We start from the raw sequence: 16,182 nt of genomic DNA on the forward strand, positions 1-16,182 counted from the left end.
CATGTGCATTTGTTTGAACCAGCTTGTATTGGTCAAATCATCGATCAGTTGTACTTAATTTATATATATGAAAACCCAAAAATATTTTTGTTAAAACTTTTTAAATGTGTTTTTAACATTATCATTCATTAGATAGATTTTGGTTTTGGTAGGCTTGTGGGGCAGGGGAAGTATAGAAGTATAGTTAAAACTGTATTAATCCTTTCCGATAGATCGATAGACACACACACACACACACACACACACACACACACACACACATATATATGCGTTCCATTTTTTAAAATCTGGATTTAAGAAAGATTAATGTAACCAAAATATAATCATACCCGCTCATGTTTTCTTGCGTTGCTATGCGCCTGATCTCCAAATGCAAGATAATGGATTATAGGTACTAGTATCAGGGGATAATTAAGTAGGAAACTCCAAAGTCCACATGGACAGCAAGAATATGCATTCTGACATGATTTCTTTACGGTGACCTTTGAGATGTCACTCTGAGAAGAAGATACAAAGCAATACATTCAAAGAGATGCAGACAGTAACCATGACATCATTTCTGTAACTCAAAAAAGAATTTAATACCCAAATAGTTGTGCTGAACTTTATTAAATTCCAAAGAAATTTAAACAGCCTTCGATATGTACAATTGCAAAAGGAAACAAAGACGAATGATTTATTTGTATATCACACACATATAAGGCTGATCAATTGCATATTTTTCTACAAACTTCCGAATTTGAAAATCAGGGAATACCCAGTTAACCCTAAAGTAGCCAACATGTATTTGAGGAAGAATGGAAAATAAACATTCTTAAGAAGAATCCCAGAACATGACATAGGAAGAAAAGAAATGGTTTACAACAACAAAATAGTATCATAATATCAATAGTATTATTGATTATATAATTCAGATTTCATCCATATTTTAACAATATTCGTATTATTACAAGATAGAAATTCAACATAATATAAATTTATAGCAAACATGAAACAATCTGTAACAACACTATATAATTGTTTTTAAACAACTGCGTCATAAAACTTTAGAACCTTTAAATCCATGATGTCTTTATCGCTCTTTGTAATTTTTTTAAATATTTACGTTACATATCTGGTGGTATAATGGTTAGCGCGTCCGCCTCGGATGCGGGAGGTCATGGGTTCGATCCCCGGCCGAGTCATACCAAAATTTTTGCAAAAATGGTACTAACGGCTGTCTCGCTTGGTGCTCAGCATTAAGAGGTTAGTGTTTGGGCTGGTTGGCCTGGTGTCAGGATAATGTGACTGGGTGGGACATCATGCTACATGTCTGCAGCATGATGCTTCAGTGCTAGACATCACTATAAACTGTCACAATGCAGACATCGTAGTTATATGACTGAAAACTTGTTAAAGCTACTTTAAAAATCCAAATCACACACAAACACACACAGCGTGATGAGGATAAAAAAAATATGATTCTTCAAAAAATGATATGTAACGTAAATATTTTTGCAAAATTACAAAGAGCGATAAAGACATCATGGATTTAAAGGTTCTAAAGGTTTTTAAATACACGTGAAAAATGACTTGGTATTACAATCAGTGTAAATAGCCACATATTGTCATATTTTGAAAGTATTTTACACATAACCTTTTCTAATTTCTGAAAAAGTCATTGAAATACAGAAATTCTTGTAAGATGAGAATAAATGAACAATTCATACGTGTAAACACGTACATAATGTGCGACTCTCTTTTGTTTACTTTGTGCTACACCCCACTGCACCCCTTCCTTTGGTACCGGTGCTGAAATTGTTTTCTTCGAAGTTTTGGATTGATAATACGCGTTTTGGAGTCAATATTCGACATTGAAATATTAATAATGCATAATGGAAACAAACTCTACATTCTAGAAGAAGTCTTTTGCAAAATTAAGTGTACACTGGGAATATTAACTTGCTTAACGCTTGAATATTTTATCAGAGCCTAACAGGATGGATGTTGTCTGTTGAATGCACATCCCTTCCTTCTGCAGTTAAATTTCTGTAGGAATTAAGATGCCAACTTTATTAATAATGAATACATATATTACAAACTGTACAAAAATGATTTGGGAGTTTTTATATTCTTAGTTAATATCTGTTCTGTTGAAAAACAATAGCTTTAAAATACTTACATATTTTAATTTTAATTCTAACACGACATTGATTTGCTAACTTGTTTGTCAAAATAAGCGAAAAACTAGTTATAAGAACTCATTATTGAATTAATTATGCTTGTGTGATATTTTACAGTTATTCTCTTTCTAATTTGCTGTTAGATAAAAGTGTTTCTTTCCTAGCTATCCTCAAGCTGTAAAACTCAGTTGGCAAGTCTCCGGACTCATAATTGAAGGTTCGTGTGATATACATGCAAATTCTTAAATTTACAGCAAACTGTATGAAGGGTGTACACAGTCGTATACATTCATTGTATAATATGTTTTACGTGAAAAAGTTTTATGCACCAGCTTTTATGAAAAAAAGAAGTTTGTATCAGCTTTTACGGATTAGCCACCCGCTTTTATGAAAAAAGAGTTTATCCATTGGAAAGATGTATCCATGGGCCTTTACGAGAAAGGATTGTCCATCAGCTTTTATGAGACGGATTTTCTCATAAACTCTTGGTCAAGCTGTTTTCAAAACCCAATAAAAAGAGAGAGAGAGAGAGAGAGAGAGAAAGAAAGAAAGAAAGAAGGACGAAGTTCAATCCTCTTTAAAGAGGTATCATTTGACTATGAAGATGTGGCTACATCTGGGGAATTTGTCTTGCGAGGGTAGGGGACCGAGCTGTAAAGACAGAAGCCTGTTTGAGTCTCTAGCGAAGAAACTTTATTGAAATACTCAACATATAAAATTACATTCCAATATCAATCTACATAAGCTTAAATTACGGATATAAGAGATACATATAAAACTACGATATTCTTTCACTTACCAACATCATACATTTGTATAATTTCTGCCTTTTAGGATATAATACAGATAATTAAATATCGAATAATTTCACCATAGCTAAAAAATCTAAAATTCAATATTTCAGACTAATACCGTAATTGAAATATGTTACTGAATTTATTATAAAATTTCAACATATTAAACTCTATTATTTAAAGAGTATTTTATTTCTAACTTAACTATTACTGAGTATGAAGTTGGTAGCGAACGTTACTTTTTACAATAATCAACAATATAATTATAAGTAAATATAAGTTCTTCAAACAATCAAACTTTAAAATAAATTATACTAAAGAATAGTAAGGAAATATTAAAATAACCTAATGTTTAAACATACTGATGTTAGATTAACATCTTAACACTAAAAATTCTTATAACACTAAAAATTCTTATACTATATGAAAAATTGTGCATAGACGATAATCTTACCTGTATAGACAGAAGTCTGTTTGAGTCTCTGGCGAACAAACTGGCATGTGCGTGGATTTGACGCTTTTTATATCAGTTTCTTAGGACAAAGCCAAATATGGATATATGCCAGGTTCTTGTGTTCACCAGAATCTCAAAGTGAGGCTTCATAGTTTCTTACAGACTATCGTCTGGGTCTATGTACGTCATTAGACAGACAATTCTACCACGGAGTTAATAGCTTAGTCAGTAATTTTAGGCTTCCGCAATGCGGTAACTTACACATCTATATTAAATAGTATATAACTGTAATACCGAAATAAATAGATTTAATCTCAATATATTTTAATAGAAAATTACTTTCAATATAATTTAATCAAAACTTACTTTTAATACAGTTTAGAGAAAATTTCAATCATTTTTTGTACTAAAAAATTATGTCCTAATATATGCAACATTATTAGCACGATGAGAGTGAATCCTGAAACATTATTGTTTGATAATGCAATGCATTAATGGATTAATATTTAGAGACAATGTAAAAACAACTTGTTTCAAGAAGTCAAACACAACATTTTATCTTCATGTCTAATGTTATAAATTCACATTTATTCATAGTGTAAACTATGGATATTTTGGCGTCTCCAAACTACAGCTTTAAAGTCCCAATGGATAGTGATGGATTTTGTTAAGAGAAATGGGTCACAAGTCCCCAACAGTAGTTCATTCATAAAAAATATAGGACGGATAAGTCGTTTGCGTTTTAAAATCCCGTATGCACGGACGGATACCATAGGTTTAACAGTCACGACTGAAACTCACTGAATCAGATATACATCCGGCTATTTTTGACTGAGAAGTGTCGTTATTCCTGAATTTGTTTTCATTCCTCGCAATACTACTGTTATGGAGTTTCGCATTCTTCCGTGTTACCAACTGTAAAACAGAATAATACATAAAATAATAATTAAGGGAATGCACGAGACCTCCTTGACAACAGAAGAATACACTGGAAATGCGCCATGTTGATAAGATCATATATTCGGGAGGAGATGTGATAGCAAGATCTTCAAGATGGTCACAGTGGAGGCCTTATTTTAAGTTCTAGGGACACTATTTTCTTTAAGTGTCACTAAGACCTCAACATTAAATTGTAGCCAAGTTCCACAACTTTCCTCCAAGCTGTTTAGGAGGAATAACAAAACAAACCTGCTCTAACGGACAACACACAAGGCGAGATTATAACCAGAAAAAGATCAGACAATTCCTAAGGTCGGCATAGGAGAGTCAATGTATTTTCTACACTGTGGCCGCCGTTTGTCAAAATTGTATAAAAAAGCTCAACAAGAATAAAGGAGATTAGTGGTTGCTTATTAAATAGAAATACATCTTAAAAGCCACTCATCAGCTTATCATAATTGCATACCATTTAGTCTCAGGATGAAATCGTAGCCACTTTCACGAGTCTGTTTACAGCAGTTTGGAAAAAGTAATAAAACAAAATTGTGTTCACGGACGGATGTCATACAATGGACGACAGGTCATCAGATAAGTTTTTCTTGTTTTTGAGCATGAGAAAAGGAAATGAAGAGATAATTCCAAAGGTTGGCATATGTGATGCAACACATTACAATGGATATATATGGTCGACATTGTGATCGCCATTTGTGACTATATAAAAGAAAAAATATCCAGGAAGAGAAAACAAAAGTAAAGAGAGCTAGTGGTTGATTCATTGTATACAGATTCAGCTTCTAAGCTGCTCACCTTCCTGGCACACCGGCAGACCTCTTTCCGATAGGTGAATGTTTTCATGATCTGCAAAGTAGCGTGTAAGAAAGAAATAAGAAAAAACGTTGTTATCCGAGGAAAAGAAGTACATGCGACATTCGATGTAGGCCAAAGATGCGTTCCTAAAGTTATGACATTAGTTGAACATTGGCGTAAAGCGAAAGTAATTTTCCCATGGGGTCCTCGTAAATCAAGAAAGGTCTTTGTCAAATCATACCTTTAAGTTTTCAATTAATGATTGATTATGTATAATTTAAAAAAAAAATCATTGCATAGATTATGTACTTGGGCTGCGCGCTAGGCAAATCACATGACGCCAGCAATGGCGTTAAAACGAGCACAGTCACTCAAATTGAATGCTATCTCCTCATTATAAATGGCGTTAAAATGAAAGCGTGTAAATTGAATAGTGAGCGTCACCTGTATTTTGTGTGTGGTTTGGGGGGTTTAGAGGACGGATATTATCTTTTCAACTGAAACTCACCGAACGAATCATTTTCTTTCCTTAAACCTATTGAAAACTTCACGTCTGGCTACATTCGTTAAATACTTACAAAACTGTGTGAAATTTGAATCTGCCTCATATATCGGACATTTTAATCATGCTTATTTTATACTGTCAGAACATCAAATAGAGATGAAGTATCATTACTATAAAATAGGACTGAGTTACAGAAACTGAGCCCTCTGTATAAACTCAATGTTGACACAAAAACAATGAGAAAAAGCATTGGAAAAGTACTACCTATCTTTCGTCTCCGCTTTGCAGGCGAGACAAAAGTGGTATTAAAATATAAGCACAAAACATACAGAAACGGAGAGACTATTAATGTTCGTGATATAAATTAATATCACGACTATCATTTGAAAGAGATGTGTTGTCTCTTCGATCACTTGCTCCGACGATACACCATCATAAAGAACCTGTTTTTTGTGCTTTTTAGTTATGGTATATAACTATCTTCTCAGTCACCACACCAATCATCTGTGATATCCACATAAATAACTATACTTACTATTCAATGGCAGTATCTCTATTGGAATGGCTCGTATTTCTTCCATTGCCCCAACTGTAACAAGTGTAAGACATAAAATAGCAAATAAGTAAAACTCCGAGACCTCCTTGATACATAGAAATGAAAACAATCAAAAGAAAACTACAAACACTACAAGCCCCTCCTCCACCCCTATTGACAAATTCAAAATATATGAGAGAACCAAGTAGACTATGTCATCAACTACAAGCCCCTCCTCCACCCCTATTGACAAATTCAAAATATATGAGAGAACCAAGTAGACTATGACATCAATTGATTAAGAGACAGATACCAATCACCCTTAGACCCATTTTAGTTGAGTTTAAAAACGACCCGAGTAAGATTGTATCTTATTGTCTACGTTATGTAAAATTCTTTGTCTAAAGGATGTCAACATTAGAAATATCTAATCCTTCTTTTTCTTCTGGATGGGGAAGAAGACCTAGAATAATACTGCATACATTATTCACACAGCGGATCAAAATGAAATAAACATCACAAATGTTCTGCTTTATTTAACATATATTCGTGTAAATATGTTAATTTATCATCCTGACATGATAAATAGGTACCTGGCAAAAATTAAATAGTTACATGGGAAACCGTCGCAAATAATCGCAACTATTCCTATTCAGCTTTTACATTTGATCCATCTATCTATATCTATCATACGATTCCACTTTATGTATAAAATGATGATTATCATCTATGCGTCCTGGTAGTGAAAAATTATTGCACATATGATCACAAGCCTCTCCTCCACCCTAATGATGTAGACAGAGCCCTGGTAGTAGTACAGAGATAATTTTTGTATCATCCAAACCCACACGGATATAACAAAAAGTCATTTAGTGACATTTTCTTGTCGATATAACCAGCCGTTCAGGACGCTTAGCGACAACAAGATCTTCAAGACAGCAAACAAGGCAGGCAGGTTTTGGGTCATCCTGCATCATTTTTACGGAGGACTATCTACATGTATATATAGGAGGTAGTGAAAGATAAACTCCATATCGATATGACAGAAACAGCAGTGTTAACAATATTTCAAGATGTTCACAGAGGCAGCCATACTCAAATCTACACCATCGTTATCTAGGATCATCTGCTTATTATTAGACGTCTTTCGTGATACGGCCATATGTTAGGAAGATATGCGATAAGAGTTTCTTCAAAATGGTCACACTGGATACTATGTTTGAAATCCTAGGGATATATTCTTCAAGGTCCATTTAGACTTCAGGATGAAACTAGCCAATTTTGCAACACTATCCTTCGAGTAGTTTAGAAAGAGTAATAAAATAAACTAGTGCTAATGGAAGTATGCTTGACAATGGATGACAGGTCAGTGCATTCGTTCTTCTGATCTTTAAGCAGGAGAGCTAAGAAGCAAAGCATGAACGGAAAAAAGCAAAGATTGGCATCAGAGAGGCAATGTATTACAATGGATAAACATGGCCTATATTGTGACCGCTATTTGAAACAAGTTGAAAGAGAAAAGTTTATAGAATTAAAAACAAGAATAAAGAGATCTAGTGGCCGATTTATTGCATAGAAACTCAGCGTCTAAGCTTCCTACCTTCCTGGCACACAGGCAGACCTCTTTCGGACAGGCGAATGTGTTCCCGATCTGCAACGTAACAATGTTAGAAAGAAGTTAAACAACAAGTTACTAACTGAAAAAAGAAGTATTTTTTTCTGGTTTGGTTGTTTGGGCTCAGAAGGATATTTCCTTTTCAAGTGACACTCAACGACGTAATGATATTTCGTTTCTTACACATATTGAAAACATAATGTGTTTTGCATGTCTATTGTTTTGTCATCTTGCTTGTCAATTCTTTTAATCTGCTAAATGTTTTTTATTCGTCACTGTGACTTTCTTTGCCTCTATCGAGCAGTACCTGCCAAGATGAATATAACCAATAAGTATAATTACTATGAATAAGACTGAGTTACAGAAACTGAGACATCTACATAGAATTAATATAGACACAAAAACAAACAAAAACGCTAATGGAAAAGTGAACGTGTGTCTTGTCTCCACTGTGCAGGTGAGACAAAGCAGTATTAGCTCATAAACACAAAACATACACAAACAGAATATTGACGTTCATGATGTAAGTCATGAGTATCGTTGAAAGAGAAATTTAGTCTCTCCGATCACTTATTCCAATGAGATAGTATTACATAGAACCTATTTTGTTGTGCTTTTTAATATCATAACATTTTTCTTAGTTATCACAAACATTGTCTGTGATATCCATATAAATAAATATACTCACAATTTAATGGCAGTATCACTATTATAGGTCGTATTTGTTCCATTGCCCCAACTAAAAAACAAATAATAATACGTAATTCGTCAACTGAGGACAACTACCAGACCTTCTTGGCACATAGAAATAAAAGCAAAAAGAAAACTACAAAGACAACCATTCCTTTCCCTCTCATTACAAATATTTCATAGGAGGGATCCACGGAGACTATGATATCAATAGATAATAATTACATTATGATAAGTGCAATATACTTTTGAAATATTCCATGGTTTCACTTTCAAATGCTTTTAAATATTGATGACCATATACCACCAACTTCTCACCCGACACCCACCCACCCCCCATTTTAATTAAATGTCAAGATGACTCGAATGAATTGTATCTTATTGTCTAAGTTATTAACAAGATTTATCTAAAGGATGCCAAAGTTAGAAATGTCAGGTCCTTCTTTCTCTTCTGGATAGCGATGGGAGGGTTAGAAAAATACTGCATATATCTTTATATAGGCGAAACCCAATGTATATACGTACTATTTAATGGCAGTATCTCTATTTCTTCCATGCTTGTGGTATGCAAGATTGTTGCTTTATCATCTTGCTTATCAATTTTTTAATCTGCTAAATTATAGTCGTCACAGTGACATCCTTTAGGCTGTAACAAACAGTACACGTCACGATGACTATAAGCATCGAGTATCATTACCATACATAAGACTGAGTTCCAGAAACTGGACCATCTGTACAAACTTAATGTAGACATAAAAACAAAGAAAAAAGCCATTGGAAAAGTGATACCAGTGTCTTGTCTTCACTTTCCAGGCGATACAAATGCAGTACTAGTAGAAATACACAAAGCACTGGGAGAAAGTATAAATTTTCATTATATAAGTCAATCTCATGACTATCATTTGAAAGATATATTTTGTCTCTTCGAACATTTTTTCCGATGATACACCGTTATAAAGAACCTGTTTTTGTTTTTAGTACCATAACTATCTTCTCAATCATCATATAAATCATCAGTGATATCCACATAAATAACAACACTTACAACTTAACGGCATCATCTCTGTATGAATGACTCGTAAAATAGCAAGCAAGGAAAACTACCAGACCACCTTGACGCTTAGAAATAAAAACGATAATGGGAAAACGACAAATACTACACTCACTCTCCTACCCGAAAAAAGTCATAATAAAACTTTCATAGGAGGGATCCACAGAGACTATGATATCAATGTATAATACCTACAAATTGATATAGGATAAAATATATTTGGAAACGTTATATGGTTTTACATTCAAATGCTTTTAAAGATAGGTGACCACGTACCACCACCACCACCCTTCATTCCCCCTCCTTTTTCAGTTAAATTTCAAAATGACACAAATATGATTATGTTTTATTATCCAAATTTGTCTGAAGGATACCAAGGTTAGAAATCTCAACTCCTCCTTTCTCATCTAATCAATCTATCCATCTCTGCTGTGGGACTACAATCAATATCTTAAATGGTCCTTATCATCAACGTGTAATCATAGTGAAACCTCAGACACATATGAACTCAAGCCTCACCTTCCACCCACTGATTTAGACGGGGGTCGGTTACAGGACAAGAGTCCATTATATAACATTCAGAACCATGTAGATATGTCAAAAAGTCTTTTAGTGACACTCTACTGTCCATAACATTCAGAACCATGTAGATATGTCAAAAAGTCTTTTAGTGACACTCTACTGTCCATATAACCAGTAGTTAGCGATAACAAGATTTTCGAGAAAGCGGTCAATAAAGTGTGTTTGGGGTGAGGCTGGGGCCATTTTCATGTACGACCATCTACATGTCACAAAAGGTGTTTTACTGAAAAACCCATATCAATAAAACAGACAGAGCAGTGGTAACAATATTTTCAAGATGGTCACAGAGACGGAATTACTCATATATACAATATCTTTATCTAGGATTATCTGCATATTATTAGATAACGTTAGCGAAAACCAATGTCCATACGGCCATATGTTCAGGAGAAGCTGCGATAACAATATCTTCGAAATGGTAACATTGGATATGATATTTTAAAGTCTCCAATAAAAGAAAACTAAAGTACATGAAGCTAGCGCAGTCGAGTCATAGCATAGAAATTCAGTGTCTAATATACCCACCTTCCTGGCACACCGGCAGACCTCTTTGCGATAAGCGAATGTTTTCCTGATCTGCAAAATATCAATGTTTCAAAGAAATAAGTGCAAAAGTTACTAACAGAAAATAAGTGGGGATTTTTCGTTCTGGGCGTTTAGGGGTGGGATATTTCCTTTTCAACTGACACCATCGACCGCATGTGATTTCTTTTCTAGCACAATTTGAAAACGTAATGTCTGAATTAATTAGTTAATTAATTAATTAATTAATTAATTAATCAATAATTAATTATGTCAAATTATAATCTGGCTTATATTTCAGGTATGTTTATCATGCTTATATTTTACAGACAGACCATCAAATAGTGATGAAATATGTTCTTAATGAATATGAAATTTAATCAGGACAACAGCATCTCAAACTTACATTTTTGGAAATAGACTATACGGTATTAGAGCAGTCTACAACTAGATCTACTTCGTGCGCGTCATTGCAAAACCCGACGCTTTTATTTATCGCTCCGCATCCCCCTGGGGCCAGATCAGATCCCCACATCCTGGTTGTGATTCAATGGTCGTAACCCAAAATCAGGTACTTTCATTATTTTTACAACTGCGTTGACCCCTGGTATAACATTTGATAAACTAAAGCATTCAACGTGTTAGGGAGAGGCAGAATTATATTATAACCCTCCTGCTGATGGTTGTCACATGGATAATCTATTACCAGATTTGGTGAATTTCCACCTCAGTAGTTTGAAAGAGATTGAGTTACAGATAGAAGGATGTATCGGATGTATATCACCATACCTCCCACAGCGCCGGGATAATTCATGTTATCGTATTGATATCTGTCAAAATATACATTCAAAATATCTTTCTTCATATCACATTTTGTTACGTAAGATTCAACGAGAATTGAAATTCTTTATTTACATTTTCAATATCTTACATATACAAGGGATATTGCATGAGTACTTATTCCAAACGAACTTTATTAAGGGCTATTCCATTTAAACATACCACTACCCCACGGACGGCAAAATAAAAAACTTCCATGCATGGTCATCAATAAACAATAATCACTTCTGTGCCTTGTCATATCAAAAGAAAAAATGCTTCTATCAGTGATGCCTATTTTATTTTAATAATATGTGTCGTTGTGTTTGTTTTCTCTTCTGTTCCCCCCCCCCCCCCGGTTAACAAAAATAACGTCATTGCGGATTACTGATCGTAATTCGCGGGATTTCGGGGAAAATAAAAATAAATCGGCAATTTCCCGATGAATTATAACGGAAATACGGAAACAATGGGAACGTGGATATCCGGAAGTCTTCGGATGTAGCCATATATGGTAAGGATGCGGCAGCAGAATATTTAAAACATGACATAAAATGGCGACAGAAATACAATGCAACATGTGGTCCGTCGAAGATGTAGGGATATGGCTACTTTTAGAGGTGAGAACTTGACCACAGACAGATACAAGGTTGAGACATTCTTCAGCCTCAGAATTAAGTTTGAAAATCGTACATACTTCACGTGACCTTTTAAGCTAAACTGCACGTAACATAATAATTTTGGTACATATGTTTTGTTCTGACAGGCATTCGACTTTGTATGCATATTAAAACTTTGACGTACTGTTATACATTTATGGAATGCCAGGCCATTTTCCCCACGCTATAGCTCGACAAGGCCATGATCGCACCTACTTAATATGCAAGTACACCGCACAGAATGGAATGCTGTCTTCTCACAGGTTGACTGAAAATGAGGTACTTAACCTTGGTATAAACTGATTTTCAGTTGACTAACACGGGAAAGTATTCCATTTTTTGCGTTGCACTAGCATATTAAATAGGCGCGATCATGGTCATGTCGAGCGATAGCGTGGGAAAATGGTCTGGCATTCAGTAAATTTATAAATACTACGTAAAAGTTTTAGTAGGAGTATGAAGTCGAATGCCCGAGAGAAACATTGCTACCAAATTTATTACGCTACGCGCAGTTTAGCTTAAAATATCAGCGTTGATTCTTCAATAGTTGGCAGCAACAGGGGACACCGCTAGAGGGCACTGGCAATCAAGATTAACGTTTTCTCAAAATGTCAACCTCATTACACTCAGTACTTTCTCCGCTTTAATATCTAAAAAGCCGCCATTATTACAAAAAGCCGAATGTATTCATAGCTGAATGGTCAAATGTCTATATTTAGCGTATATGACATTGGGCCATTTCTACAACGTAGAAACGGGTTTCAAGGGTTGTCATCGTCGGGGGCGGATGTGGGAGAAAAGCACCCACTTCCCTTGGAAATCTCCCAATGGCTTGCGTCTGATAGAGCCTCTGACAACCAAATCCAGCTCCAGGCCATCACGAGTGGCGGAACCTGTTTAAACTGACTGGAGAAGGGATGACAGGCGAGCTTCTGGCGCCTCAAAACCAGATGCTTCGGGCAGATGGGGCTCGTTAACCTTGGGTGGTCGCCCATCTAGGAGAAGGTAAACTCCGATTTCAAACCTTGGCTGCCTTGCGACTATACCCTCTCGTGGGAAACGCTAAGGGAGTAAACCCCAACAGAAAATCCGGAGACGTAGTCCCTAAGGCGACTTGGCATTGATTTCAAGTGTCATCTCGGCAACTCCTGCGACGCAGCTGGTGCCATGACGTATCGGCTTGTCCTTTCCCTTGGATCTATCAGCTGCGTGGAGAGGGGGGATCATCTGCATGGGCAGCAGTTGATTCTCCATATCACCCTGTCCAGGATTGCACTCTGGAGAGGTCACTCCAGCTTCGCTCCATAGCGTCGACACAACACGGGAAGCAGCAGTTTACCGGTTATAAGTCACCGCTCGATTGGCATAGAACCAGACGCCAGGGATTGCTTCTGACGGTGGGAGAGGCCAACATGTTTCACTGGACAGCTACCCCCCGCCTCAAACTGGGCAGCCCCCAGCCAATAAGGTGCCGTCCCGCCACAGTTCGCCTGCCTTGCTGGGTGCGTAAGGCTTAAGGTACGCGAGTACCTGACAAGCGGACTGCAACTACTGCACCAAGAAATAACAAAATAAAAATAAAAAGGAAGACTTCAATCCTCAAGCTAGGTACCTGGAATGTCCGGACCATGCTGACTGGGCTTTCAGATGATCTCCAGACAATCAGTGATGTTCGTAAGACTTCAGTCATCAACGACGAACTTGCAAGGCTCCAGGTCGACATCACCTCACTACAGGAGACACAGCTACCAGATTCTGGGTCCCTCAGAGAAAAGAACTACACATTCTTCTGGCAAGGAAAGAGTGCAGATGAAGCCAGAGAGTTTGGTGTTGGATTCGCTGTCAGGAACACTCTGCTGGGGATGATAGAACCCTGCCAACAAGGAAATGGAAGACTGCTATCCCTCCGCCTCCACACCTCAAACGGGCCTGTCAACCTGATCAGCGTTTATGCTCCCACACTAAGATCCTCCACAGATACCAATGATGAGTTTTATGATGAGTTAAACTCGCTCATCAACAAAATTCCCAAGGAGGAGATCTTGATTTTAATGGGCGACTTCAATGCTAGGGTGGGTGCCGATCATGACTCTTGGCCCTCCTGTCTTGGCAAGTCTGGCGTTGGGAAGATGAATGAGAATGGTCAGCGCCTTCTAGAGATGTGCTCGTACCAAGAACTCGGCATCACCAATTCATTCTTTCAAACAAAGCCACAGCAGAAAGTGTCTTGGAAGCATCCCCGGTCTAAACACTGGCACCAGCTGAACTTGATCATTACAAGACGGTCAGCCATGAAGGGTGTGCTTCTTACCCGTACCTTCCACAGCGCTGACTGCGACACCGACCACTCGCTGGTGTGCTGCAAAATGAAACTTCAGCCAAAGAAGATCCACCGCTCTCGGCAAAAGGGTCAACCACGCATTGATGTGAGCAAGACATCATATGCAGACAAGGCTGAGGAATTCACCTATGCTCTTTCCAAGACGTCTTACCCCCCAACGGCAGTGCCAAAGAAAGATGGGATCACATCAGAGAGACTGTATGCAGCACAGCCACACGGATCTTTGGTAAGAAGCAATCAAAGAACAATGACTGGTTTGAGGCTAACTCTGCCACACTCATGCCAGCCATAGAAGAGCGTCGCAGTGCTCACCTGCAATACAAGCGATCCCCCTGTCAGAAGACATTATAGGCATACAGGTCTGCCAGAAGCAAAGTACAGAGATTTGCACGGCAGTGTGCCAATGTGTACTGGCTTCAGCTCTGTCAGAGTATCCAGTCAGCAGCAGATATTGGAAACATCAGAGGCATGTACAATGGCATAAAGAAAGCAATGGGTCCCACGAAGAAACTGACAGAACCACTGAAGTCTGCCACAGGCGATACCATCCACAACAAGGGCAAGCAGATGGAGCGTTGGGTGGAATACTACTTCGAACTGTACTCCAAAGAGAACCACGTGACCAATAACGCGCTCAACGTCATTGAAAACCTCCCTCTCATGGCTGAACTGGATGCGAAACCTACTGTAGACGAACTAAAGACGGCCTTAGAGAAACTGTCCCTGGGTAAAGCCCAAGGGAAGGATGGCATCACAGCAGAACTCATTAAGTGTGGATGTAGCGTGCTGCTCACACGCCTGCACGACCTCCTCTGCCAGTGCTGGGACGAGGGTGCAGTTCCTCAGGACATGAGAGATGCTAACATCATAACCCTGTACAAGAACAAGGGCGACAGAAGCGACTGCAAAAACTACAGGGGCACATCACTTCTCAGCATCGTGGGTAAAGTTTTCGCACGCGTCATCATGAACAGACTGCAGACGCTTGCTGACAGAGTTCACCCTTAGTCGCAGTGTGGGTTCTGCGCAAAGAGGTCCACAATCGACGTGATCTTCTCTGTCAGGCAACTGCAGGAAAAATGCAGAGAACAACACAGTCCCCTCTTCCTGGCCTTTATAGACCTCACCAAGGCATTCGTTCTGGTCAGCAGAGACGGACTCTTCACAATCCTGGCGAAAATTGGTTGCCCTCCAACGCTGCTAAGCATGATCCAGTCCTTCCACGATGAAATGAAAGGCACAGTGCAGTAGGATGGCTCAACATCCGACCCCTTTGACATCCGCAGTGGAGTTAAACAGGGATGTGTCCTTGCCCCCACGCTCTTCGGCATCTTCTTCGCAGTCCTGCTAAAGCACGCCTTTGGGACGTCCACAGAAGGGATTTACCTGCACACACGATCAGACGACAGACTGTTCAACCTGGCACGACTGAAGGCAAAGAGCAAAGTGCGTGAAGTAACCACCAGGGACATGCTCTTCGCAGACGATGCTGCTCTAGCCACCCACACAGAAGCTGAGCTTCAGCGCCTGATGGCCCGCTTTGCTAAAGCATGCGATGAGTTTGGGTTAACCATAAGCCTAAAGAAAACAAACGTGATGGTTCAGGATGCGGACCCCCCCCCCCCGCAAGCATCATCATCAACAACTACGAACTTGAGGTGGTCAGTCAGTTCATGTGCCTTGGCTCTACCATCACCAACAACCTCT

At 38.0% G+C, this 16,182-nt stretch overlaps 1 protein-coding gene across 1 annotated transcript in view; it reads right to left on the bottom strand.

Moving 5' to 3' along the window:
• Nucleotides 1-3,983: 3,983 nt before the first annotated feature.
• The window catches only part of LOC149801213 (uncharacterized), a 29,647-nt gene continuing 17,448 nt past the window's right edge, over nucleotides 3,984-16,182 (bottom strand). Inside the window, exons 3-8 of the mRNA XM_089955263.1 lie at nucleotides 10,660-10,710; nucleotides 8,500-8,550; nucleotides 7,797-7,847; nucleotides 6,197-6,250; nucleotides 5,157-5,207; nucleotides 3,984-4,325 (exon numbers count right to left, since the gene is read on the bottom strand). Coding sequence (XP_089811389.1) covers nucleotides 4,294-4,325; nucleotides 5,157-5,207; nucleotides 6,197-6,250; nucleotides 7,797-7,847; nucleotides 8,500-8,550; nucleotides 10,660-10,710 — 290 coding nt within the window. The 3' untranslated portion in view covers nucleotides 3,984-4,293. The remainder of the gene's footprint in view (nucleotides 4,326-5,156; nucleotides 5,208-6,196; nucleotides 6,251-7,796; nucleotides 7,848-8,499; nucleotides 8,551-10,659; nucleotides 10,711-16,182) is intronic.

The sequence above is a fragment of the Sinohyriopsis cumingii genome, chromosome 4 (assembly GCF_028554795.1).
Source record: "Sinohyriopsis cumingii isolate HCF-2022 chromosome 4, ASM2855479v2, whole genome shotgun sequence".
NCBI lineage: Eukaryota > Metazoa > Mollusca > Bivalvia > Unionida > Unionidae > Sinohyriopsis > Sinohyriopsis cumingii.